The sequence below is a fragment of the Coffea arabica genome, chromosome 7e, assembly GCF_036785885.1.
Source record: "Coffea arabica cultivar ET-39 chromosome 7e, Coffea Arabica ET-39 HiFi, whole genome shotgun sequence".
Lineage (NCBI taxonomy): Eukaryota > Viridiplantae > Streptophyta > Magnoliopsida > Gentianales > Rubiaceae > Coffea > Coffea arabica.
The window spans coordinates 7,873,258-7,884,245 of record NC_092323.1 but is presented as its reverse complement, the minus strand read 5'-3'; the positions used below and the strand labels follow the sequence as shown (position 1 = coordinate 7,884,245).

The 10,988-nt window shown below is 38.4% G+C and overlaps 2 protein-coding genes and 1 pseudogene across 2 annotated transcripts; 2 read left to right on the top strand and 1 right to left on the bottom strand.

Annotated features, from left to right (window-relative positions):
- The first annotated feature begins 207 nt into the window (after window positions 1-207).
- Window positions 208-3,321, top strand: LOC113701208 (caffeoylshikimate esterase). The gene is made up of 9 exons (XM_027221743.2): window positions 208-360; window positions 485-675; window positions 1,160-1,189; window positions 1,660-1,786; window positions 1,877-2,023; window positions 2,102-2,232; window positions 2,315-2,452; window positions 2,598-2,696; window positions 2,870-3,321. Exons 1-9 carry the CDS (start codon window positions 288-290, stop codon window positions 3,080-3,082), a joined length of 1,149 nt encoding a protein of 382 aa, XP_027077544.1. The 5' UTR covers window positions 208-287; the 3' UTR covers window positions 3,083-3,321.
- A 2,266-nt stretch (window positions 3,322-5,587) lies between these two features.
- Window positions 5,588-8,972, top strand: LOC113701129 (protein ABA DEFICIENT 4, chloroplastic-like). Its single transcript, XM_027221640.2, has 6 exons — window positions 5,588-6,020; window positions 7,064-7,280; window positions 7,801-7,901; window positions 8,140-8,268; window positions 8,351-8,439; window positions 8,589-8,972. Exons 1-6 carry the CDS (start codon window positions 5,976-5,978, stop codon window positions 8,728-8,730), a joined length of 723 nt encoding a protein of 240 aa, XP_027077441.1. The 5' UTR covers window positions 5,588-5,975; the 3' UTR covers window positions 8,731-8,972.
- Window positions 8,830-10,902, bottom strand: LOC113701130 (uncharacterized; annotated as a pseudogene).
- Window positions 10,903-10,988: the final 86 nt, after the last annotated feature.

Sequence of the window (10,988 nt, the reverse complement as noted above, 5' to 3'; positions counted from 1 at the left end):
AAGCAACGCGAAGAACAAATGAAAGAAAAAAAATTAGAATAAAAGGGGGGGAAAAAGACAAAAGAGGAACATCTCCGACACGCGGAATCAGCAACTGCCTCTACGTCTTCCTTTTTCTCTGTTTAGCCAAGTACGCATTCCGACTATTACTTTTCCTCAAGACCCCGCATCTCCTTGAATTCAACCTCCCATATTTTTAAAACACTTTTATTGAACGCTACTAAAAAGTCTAATACTGACAAACAGATTCTTGACCATCCCAGAATCGCGCGGCTTTAAAAGGCCCAATGCTTCTGTTGTTGGTACCATGCTTATCGTCTGCTAAAAACCAGCACGAACAGCTTCATAACAATCCCATAGGTACCATTGACATTTTGAATAGCTTCCCAGAAGTCATCTAGCTGCTTTTGATTTTTCTTTCTTTTTCTCTTTTTGTTGATAGATTTTCTGGGTTCTGACAAATATTTGATATTGTATAATTTAGAGGCAAAGGTTAAAACTTCGTCCTTGAGGGGTAAGAAAAGGGCTACAATGTTGAGGTTTGAGAAGTTCCCATGGATAAGTCAAGAGTTGCAGAAGATAATGGATACAAATATGCAAGAGGTTGGGGCCCGAAGGCTTGCTCGCGAGGCCTTCAAGGATATTCAACTTTCAATTGATCATATTTTGTTCAAGGTAATTATTGCACATTGCAACAGGTGCTCAAGGGATTGGTAATTTGATAAAACTTACGCCATTGTGAAGAAAGCTTATTGATGATATACATGGCTTATTGGTTATTTTTTAGCAAATGCGTAGAATTGCTTATATGTGTTCAAGCTACTCCAAGTACACTCCACTTGCTGTTAAACGAATTAGAAGGGCAGATGCACTTTTACAAGATTGCATCTGGCACCCATAAAATGGGATATGGTTTCTGTTATTGGAAGGGTTTTGCCTCTTCCATCCTTGGTTAAGATTTGTGGATATGCATGGTTTTAACTGTTGGAGCAGCAAATTTTTTCTTCTTTTATTGGATTTGGCTCGGTCGAAATATATGGTTTAGTAAAAAATCTAGTTTCGTCGTAGGAATCATATTGTGTTGAAGTTTGAGTTCCTTTTTCTTGGATTGACAATTTGCTAGGTGATGCTGACTTGCTGTGTGTTTGTGTTTTAACAGATCCCAAGTGATGGCTTGACGATGAAGGAGGTACAACTTCTTAGTATATCTTTCTAATCCTATCTTTGCTAAGTTGTAACCTTTCCTTTTTATTTTATGCAAGTCTTTCCTACCAAAAAAAAAAAAATAACTGGAATGTGTCCCATCGTATCCGGGTCATCTACTATAATAGTAGTCTATTTGCTTGTCGTCCTTGAAAAAGTGATAAAGAAAAATGATTTTCCATTTTGAGAAGATTGTCATGATGATAAGTCAGTTAATAGACATAGCTTTAGAGTGCCATAAATTTCTATTTGTACACTATTATAACTGCTACAATTGACTGATAGTTGTCTAGTCTCTGTCGACTAGCCTAAGCTAGAAATCATTCATATTTTCGCAAACTTTCATGTTTATTTTGAAAACTAGCGTTTACCAGTGGCATCTTTTGTCTTTATATAGTTTCACAGCATTTATGAAAGTTTTTACATCTTTCTAAGAATTTGAATCCTGTGATGCAGTCATATCAGGTGAACTCTAAAGGATTGGAATATTTCTCGAAGAGTTGGGTGCCACAGACCAGTCCTCCCAAGGCAGTGGTTTGTTATTGTCATGGTTATGGAGACACTTGCACCTTTTTCTTTGAAGGTATGTAGCTTAACCAAATGATTTGTAGTTGCAGATTTGCAGATTTCAGTGTATATTTATGGTTTAACGGATGTATGGCGTCATTTGCAGGAGTTGCTAGAAAGTTAGCCTCCTCCGGCTATGCAGTTTTTGCTATGGATTATCCTGGATTTGGACTTTCCGAGGGTCTTCATGGCTATATTCCAAGCTTTGACGGGCTAGTTGATGATGTGGTTGAGCATTTCTCAAAAGTTAAAGGTATTTTGGCTAATTTCTCAAAAGTTAAACTGCATGACAGTTTTTGGAAGGATATTAAAATTACATTTTGTGGTGCAGAAAATCCAGATTTCTGTGGTCTGCCAAGCTTCCTGTTTGGACAATCTATGGGAGGAGCTGTAGCTCTGAAGACTCACCTCAAACAGCCTAATTCATGGAATGGAGCTGTTCTTCTTGCACCGATGTGCAAGGTACCACTCTCAACTACCTTCTGACTTGTACATTTCTTGTTTCTCATATACCTCATTTCTTGATCCGAGTATTTTTCTACAGATTGCAGATGAAATGCTTCCGCCATGGGTACTCACCCAAGTTCTTATTGGAGCGGCGAAACTTCTTCCAACACGGCAGCTAGTTCCACATAAGGATTTAGTTCACTTAGCAATCAGAGACGTCAAGAAAAGGAATTTGGTTAGCCTCCTTTCCCTTCTATGAAGTGTTCAACAGAAAGACAGAACACTGCCTGTAGAAAACAGAGCAGAAAAAGACTTTTTTTCCATTGTTTACCTGCTCATCTTTTTCTTTTTTTTCCCCCCCTTTTTGGCACTGTTTGCAGCTTGCGTGCAACATGATTGCTTACAAGCATAAACCAAGGCTACGAACTGCCGTAGAGTTACTGAACACCACCCAGGAAATAGGACAACAACTGGAGAATGTATGTAAACACGTTTCTTCTTCTTGTTCTAAGGAGGTTTTGAAGTTATCATATGGAGTTGCTTTAATTTCTTGGAGAGACTGCTTTCCGTTTATGACTTCCAACATGCTTTTTGATGCTGTGGAAATAACATAACATTTGAAAGACGACTGATGATAAATGCTCTTTTGTAGGTTTCTCTGCCATTATTGGTCCTCCACGGCAAGGCTGATGGGGTAACAGATCCATCAGTTAGCAAGGAATTATATGAGAAGGCAAGCAGTGCAGACAAGGAACTGATTCTCTATGACGATGCTTATCATGCCCTTCTTGAAGGCGAGCCAGATGAGATGATACTTAGAGTGCTTGGTGACATCGTTTCTTGGCTTGATGCACATAGTCCCTGAAGCCAAAGCCCGTCGCCAGCGCCTGCAATCTGTGCAGGCCGTACATTCTTTCTTTAAGACGGGAATTGGAGGAGAGGAAATGACTGTCATGGTGTACAATCGAACTGGCTCGTTTCAATGGAATGGCCACACCAATTGTTTAATATGTTGAATAATCAGTTTAATTCATTATTTAAGATGTCGTAATTGAGAAATCCTGAATGATATCCTGCCTGGAGTGGGACGAGATGTTGACTCCACCGACCTTTCCAATTTTGACGCTTCCAATTGACCGTCATGTTTGTAACTTTTTTTTTTTTTGAAGAAGATCATCATCTTCCAAAATAACTTGATGCATTTTAAGCGGCTTATGAATAAAATTCCAAAAACAATTTGCCATTCCAATTATCAGTTACGAGCATGGTTCAAAGTCGCGGTCGCAGTTGTAGTTTCGATCAGAATCATTCCAAATCGATTTCAGCATATCGGTTGTGATTTCAGCGAGACGCGAATTTTGAAATATTTAATATTCTGAAAATTATAAAAAATATGATAAATAAAAATGAGTAAAAAAATAATAAAAATTCGAGTTGACTCACAATGACTCGCAGTGATTTGGTATGACTCGACCGTTTCAACCCTTCACTGTGACATCTCGTCGAGTCAAGTATATTAAAATCATATCGTTCTAATATCGTATCAGAAGGGGCGAAGACGGTGACAATTCGGCCGAATTGTGTCGGACTCGGCTGAGTCTTTGAACCATGATTACGAGTCGAGTCTAACAATGCCTCAAACTATCATTACGACCACCGTATAACGTGGTGGCAGCGGGGTGGGTAAAGAACACTTGTTCAACAATCAGCATCGCTCCCCATCTTTCTTTTCTTTTTTCTTTTGGAAAAAGCCATCTATTTCTTATTTTAGTGGATCACTACCTCCTATTCCACTACGTGGAAAGGTGGGAAGGACTCCGTCCTTGAAAAAAGTCAGGGAAGCCAAACCAAGTGCTAGTAGCTAGTTTGGATGTTTATGTTAGAAAAACAAAAGATGGGTAATATTAAGTTATGAAAGAAAAGAAAAGATCACAGGAGAAGAGAAAAGATTTTAATGTTATTTAATAATTTTGGATATGTATATTGATAAAAATTTGTTCAATACACATTTGAGAATAAAATTGACATTTAAAAATATTTTATTTGGTATTCTCAGCTTTTCCTACGCTTTCCATCCATACTTGGGCAGAAAAGCTTTGGTAACACGTAGCAGCAGAAGCTCACCTTTCTAAATCATTCGCTTTCTATTCTTTTTGCACCTCAAAAACTCCAATGGGTTTGTTTGGATTGAGCTTTATTTCCCCAAATTTATTTGTTTACATCATTATTACAATTTTCAATACACCTTTTTACCTTTCCAATTACCTTTTTATCTCACATACATCACATCACAAAAAGTGCTACAGTAAAAATATCTCTAATAATTTACAATCCAAAAGTGCTACAGTAAAAATATCTCTAATATCTTTTTTGTCACGTTCCTTTATTTTCTCGTCAAATTACAACTCTCAAACAAGCTATAAATGCCATCAGATGGTTTCAATTTTTTAAAAAAAGAAAAAAAAGCCGATACTTAATGACGTGATCATCAAAGATTGGGTTAGGGCTTCTTCTCAATGGATTATTTTATTTTAACTAATTATAAATTCTGATCTTGAATAATTAATTTTTACGGTGTTCTTAATTGTTTTTGTATTTTAATTATATATATTTTTAATAATTTAAAAAAACTAATAATTATAATAATTATTCAAAGAGTAACTTTTACTAATTATGATATAATTAATTTTTATAATCAAATTTTTATAAAATCTAAAGCAAGTTAGGACAACCCCGCACAAGGCCTTAGTCTCAAGAATCGGGGTTTCTCAAATTTGAAGGCATTTGCTACGCTAGTACCAGTAAATACTCCCTTCGTCCCACTTTGATAGTTTTGATTTTTTTTTTTACACAATTTAAAAAAAAAGTAGTTAACTTTGTTGGAACAATCAATTTAAGTAACTATTTTTCTAAAATACCCTGACATTAATTAGAGTACAATTTTATGAGAACTTGAATTGATAGTAAAAAAAGAATCAACTCTCATTAAATGAAGTAGGTTTATAGTAACAACAACTTACATTGAATAAAGGTATTTTAGGAATATTAAAATATAACTATATTTTTCAATTGAAAAGTATATTATAATTTGGGACAGACGAAAAAAAAAACAGGACTATCAAAGTGAGACGGAGGGAGTATATTTTTTCCCTTCACCAAAGGAAGAGAGAAAAGGACACGGGACCCTGACTGAAAGCATACCCAATTGATCTCCAAACGGATGAGATTAGACCAATCCCAGACCGCCCCTCCACCAATTGGTTTGGTGTCAATAGCCGACTGCCCTGCATGCGCGCCACGTGTACAGACACATGGCTCATCCTAGATTTGACTGAGAAGAGGGACCACAACAAATTTTGGGACATGCATCCTACAAAGGCGAGAGGCACAAACTTCCATCCAATGAGCTTGTCCCGATTGATCTTAAGGCTTGAGCTTTACTTGGTTAAGTGGAAGTTCGGTAAATTTGGTCTGACAATGGATTAGTGTTGGGCGGCTGCTAGCATAGTGGGACGGGGACGGGGACGGGGACGATGATAGTGCAGAGTTGTACCATGAATTCATTCCAAATCTTTCTTTCTTATTTTAATCCAAGTCAGAAGCTGCGTGTCTTCGGGAGCGAATTTCCTACTGGCCATTACTTTCGGCCCTTTCTGTATATACCCAGGTTGAGTGCTGACTCATGACTTAAAGGAAAGCGCTTTTTGCTCTTTAAGTTCTTCTTGCAATTCTTGTTCAATCTCGATTCCACACCAAAGATGGCCTTCTCTCCTAGCTTTACCCAAGCCCAATTGCCATTCAAGGTAAGTTCTTGATGCTTTTCTCTGTATCACTTTGTACGTTTTACACGAATGCTGATCATCCATTCTCTTTGTTTCTTGGTTTTCATTTCTGTGGTTGTGGGATTTGTTGCTTTGTTGTGCACATCAAAAAATTTCACAGCTTTCAATCTCAGTTTGTCATTTCTTGAGTTTTCTTCTTTTGACCATGCTTTTTAATGGCCTTTATATTGAGGAATTGAATATAGCTAATGATAGCTCTGTCATACATTATAACCAATCGCGGAAGTTATAATGGAGGAGGACTGGATGAATTGGATGGAATGGTTCCGGTTCACTTCAATCGTTAACAATTGCAACCTGAAGGTTACAGTAATTACCATGCTTGATTCTTCAATCCTTCGGTTTAGTATTATATCTCAATTGAGGTAATAATGGAAACAAAGTTGTGAATTGGGAACTCAATTATGAGTTTCGTGAATTGGTTCTGAAGGGGAGAACTACCCAATAGCACTGCGCTTTTTTCCCTTGCATTGATATTTTGTGCTGGAAGTGCGATTTCTTTTTCCCATCTTGTGCGTAATTCGCAACTTAATGGAATGACCTCTCCACTGGGGCAAAAAGAATCAAACTTCTACTTGGTTACTGCTGCTTTTAACCTATGCTTGAAAAGATGCTGTTTTTGCCCTGTTTTTCTCATCCTCACCCTTATACAGTCTCTTGCTATTTTTGTTTTCTTTTTTTCGGACATAAAACGGCTTGCACGCAATCTCGTGACCTTATTTGAAGATCCGATAGGTTGTGCCCAATATGCAAAATATTGTTGAGTTGAATCTACTAAGAGTCACCACTTCATTAGATGTAGGCTTCTAACTAGGTTCACATTTTAGGCATAACTGCTGATGCATATATGTGAAGCCATGACTGTAATTTTACACATCCAACTATTAAGAAAAGAAGAAGCAAATTCCTAGAAATCCCAAATTTGCCAAAACAGTTCAATAAATCATGTCGTTGTGAGGGTTTGAATTTTAACGGTAGTCAACATTGGTGCCTATTGCTTGTAGGTTAAGCGCACAGGGTTGTGTTACAGATTTTCGGAATGCATGAGGATGAACAAGAGATCCATATTTGCTTTCAGAAGTGTGAATAAACAGCTCTTTGTTGGACAAACGGAAAAATTGGGAACCAAGCTAAGTGCTGAATGGAGCTTTCCCAGAAGACCAATAGCAAGCATTCACCCAAATCTTGGACGAGCTGTTGATTGCAGAGTCTATGCTTCATGTAATCTTTATACGTGACTTACCATTTCCTTCTGTCTTTGAGCACATTTAGATTATTTAGGGTCATTCTGTTTAATAGGGCGGGTAGAAGTCTATCATCGGTTAGCAGTTTATTTTTGCTGCATAGCTGGCTCGCAACTGACAAGCATTACAGAGTACAGATGCTTTGCATCTGTGAATAGACAGGAATCTTAAATCACTTAGGTGGTAAAAAGACTAAAGAAAGTAGTCTTAGAAACATGTTATGGTCTTTTCGGATTGTAGAAGTTTTTCTTTCCATGCTAGACAAAATTACATATATAGAGGCCATACCTTGTGCTTGATGCATTATGATTTATAATTTAAAATGCCTTTCTAGCCTTAGATATTCTTTGATTTTAGTGACTGAAACTATTGCACTTCTCTATAATACTCTGATTTCATGCTAGCAGCTTGTTTGATGTGGAAAGAAGCTTGCAAGGCAAACAAGATTGTGAATGTTACACTTCTAGCATTAAAAATTCTCTTATTTGGCTATGCAGGTTTGCCGAGCTCTCAACTTGCAGCTAGTGTTTTTACATTTGGAACTGTAGCAGTTCTTCCATTTTATACACTCATGGTTGCAGCACCTAAAGCTGAATTGGTAAGTAAGGACATCTTGGAACTATACCAAAAAAGCAACTTTTTATTTTCTCAAGTGATGCTGCACTGTTTCAAGTTCTTCCACCTTTCAATTGAATTTCTATTTCAGTTTGTTGAGTGCTCCATCGAGGTGATTTTGTTTCAATGATTAGCAACTGATCCTGATAATTGTTCACTTTGGGTTTTGAGACTTCAAATAAGATTCGATGTTGTAACTAGTTGTATTACATCAAATGCAGACCAAGAAGTTAATGGAAAGCAGCATACCTTATATTATGCTGGGACTGTTATATGCATATCTTCTATATCTCTCCTGGACACCAGATACATTGCGTCTCATGTTTTCTAGTAAAAACTGGCTGCCGGAGGTATGTTCACAAATGCACGCATTTGAATTTATGTTTCATCATGGTTAGAGATTAACATTGTCAACTCGGCTGCTTCCCTCAGCTGTCTGCTATAGCAAAGTTGTTCTCCAGTGAGATGACACTTGCTTCTGCATGGATTCACTTGCTGGCGGTGGATCTTTTTGCTGCAAGGTCTGTCTATGTAAATTTTCTTTGGGGTTTGAGGGATCCTGGGACCCCCATTGGGAGTTTTTTGGGTTGTGGGGGGGAGAGGGGGGGGGGGATTTGGTCTTTAGTTATTGGAACACTTAATAATGCTCTTGCGATTTCCATGCAAGCAGGCAGGTTTTTCATGATGGGCTGCAGGACAATGTTGAAACTCGGCATTCAGTTTCTCTGTGCTTGTTATTTTGTCCAGTAGGAGTTCTTGCTCACTTCATCACCAAAGCTCTGACCAGCAGGGTCAAGCAGCAAATTCATTAGCAATGAACGGATCATTCTGGTTCCTTCTTTGAAGATGATCCAACATTCGTAATAATTATATCAATAGCATAAAGGCGTTCAATGTGAAAAATCATGAGAAACTATGCAGAAATTATTAATATGATTATTTTTTGTCCATTAGGAAAAGTAGTTTCATTTTCCTGGTTACTTGATACTGTCATTACACACATTTGGAATAGAATTTTCGATATATGGGTGAACATTCAAAATTTCTTCCTTCAGTTTTACTCCAAACTTCTGATAGACAGTCTGCTTAACCAAGCCAATAAGCTCGAGCATGTCTTGAGAACTTGCACCACCACAATTTATGAAGAAAATTGCATGCTTATTGGAGACCACAGCCTTTCCTAGTTTGAATCCTTTAAGTCCAGATCTCTCAATCAACTCTGCTGCTCAGATACCTCAAAGAGATGGGTTTCGAAACACTGAACCAGCAGTTCGCTTCCCCAGTGGTTGAGTCAGTTTCCTTCTGCAGAGAAAACACAGAGCTCGTTGGATTCATTGACTCCTCAAAAGCCCCATTTGCATGACCATTGATTACCTACTTTCTTATTACCTTTCCAATACTCTTAATTACGTTCTTTAATATTACCTTTCCAAATATTCTTGCTGCTTATCTCTCGCTGATTCCAAGTTATTCAATCGAAAAGTGACTGCAACAATGGCAGCTAAGTTCTTCATGTCTTGAAATATGGATGATCGATACCCAAACGTGAGCTCATCTCTGGTGGAGAATCTGATATTCGCCATCAGATGTTATAATTTCCACAGTATCAATTGCATCAGCAATTTCCTTCATTAAGAAACACATGTAAATCCATCAGTTAGCATTTCCAGAAAAAAAAAATGAAATTAATCATTCAAAACCGAAAAAAATAATGGTCTGCTAGAACATTTCGCCAACTCGCCTAGTCTTGGACTTCTTTGTTGAACTATACCGTTACCAGTTTAGACAATATGTTATATTGGTGCAATTGAATTCTTCATCGTAGTAAAATCAAAGCCACAGCACCACCCACAGTTCCGGGGATTCCACTAGCAAACTCCAGCCCTGATAATCCTTCAGTTGCAGATTGCACCCCTAACCGATTAAATGGATAGCCACTTCCAACTCTGTAGCCAACCGATCCAATCTTTTCCAAGAAATCAATCCAGTTGAGGATAACACAACCATCATAACCCATGTTATCAAAGAGACAATTTGAGCCTTTGCCGATGATCATAAACCTCAAGGAATACTCCCTACAATACCTGCATTGCAATAAATTTCACATTATGCTCACAGAAGCAGGACGCAAAGAGGATTAAGTCTGAAAGACAGCGGCACCTTATGGCAGTAGCAAGCTGAGATTGATCAAAGACTTGGACGAAATAATTGCAGGGTCCTCCAATTCCCCAGGCATTGAGATCACTCAGAGGTTTCTTATTGCGAACAAACGTTAGTCCATTGCAGCTGTGGGATGGTGATCTACCGAAGCTGTTGTTGCTGTGAGTGCGTGAAAAAGAGATGATTTTTCTTGTGGGTTTCAGGAGGTGCGGAGGATGAGACGAAGAAAGAGGCAGCACCATGGATGCGGGTGCCTAGTGGTTGCAGATTTCAGAGCTATGGGGAGATCAGAGTTTGGTGGCGGAAGTTTAGCTGTTGCTTGATTTTGCCGAACATTTGAAGGGGAAGGGAAATTTCTCTGAGACTTTCTATCGAACACCAATAGCGTAAACGGAAGTAGTAAATCGACTAGCCATCTCCGTCTTTACACTGGCAAGCTCTGCGCCAAGCCTGCATTAGTTGAAAAAGGCACAAGTTCCCTCGCATCAGACCAGTCGGACAATTTTCCCATAGTCGGAATTATATTTACCGGAACGAAAAACTCGACGACGAGATCTTTAATGAAGGATCCATAACAGGCCTCATAAATATTGCCGTGATTTTGCGAAAGTGGACTGCATCTGTTCCTCGAACGTCCTTACATGTTGCAGGCTTCCAGTCACATACAACTAGAGTAGCGGGCCAAGAATTCTTTGGGCCTATGCCGCAAAGCGACAGGATAACATTTATATAATCCATTCTAACCTAATATAAAGAGAGCGAGAGCCGATGAAATTTGAGGAAGCCACAATTAAGTGACAAGGTGAGAGGTCAAGGATTGAACCCTTGACCTCCCACCCCCACCAAGACATTTAAGTCTTGGTAATACCAACAACCCAAGAGGCTGTTGGCGGGAGACTGTTGCTGTAAC

Excerpts from the sequence above, each read along its gene's own strand:
- LOC113701129 (XM_027221640.2), top strand. The coding sequence starts at position 5,976 with ATGGCCTTCTCTCCTAGCTTTACCCAAGCCCAATTGCCATTCAAG. Across the intron at positions 7,902-8,139 it reads CAGCACCTAAAGCTGAATTG|ACCAAGAAGTTAATGGAAAG; the intron begins GTAAGTAAGGAC and ends CATCAAATGCAG. Across the intron at positions 8,269-8,350 it reads GTAAAAACTGGCTGCCGGAG|CTGTCTGCTATAGCAAAGTT; the intron begins GTATGTTCACAA and ends TGCTTCCCTCAG.
- LOC113701208 (XM_027221743.2), top strand. The coding sequence starts at position 288 with ATGCTTCTGTTGTTGGTACCATGCTTATCGTCTGCTAAAAACCAGCAC. Across the intron at positions 361-484 it reads GCTTCATAACAATCCCATAG|AGGCAAAGGTTAAAACTTCG; the intron begins GTACCATTGACA and ends TGTATAATTTAG. Across the intron at positions 1,787-1,876 it reads TTGCACCTTTTTCTTTGAAG|GAGTTGCTAGAAAGTTAGCC; the intron begins GTATGTAGCTTA and ends CGTCATTTGCAG.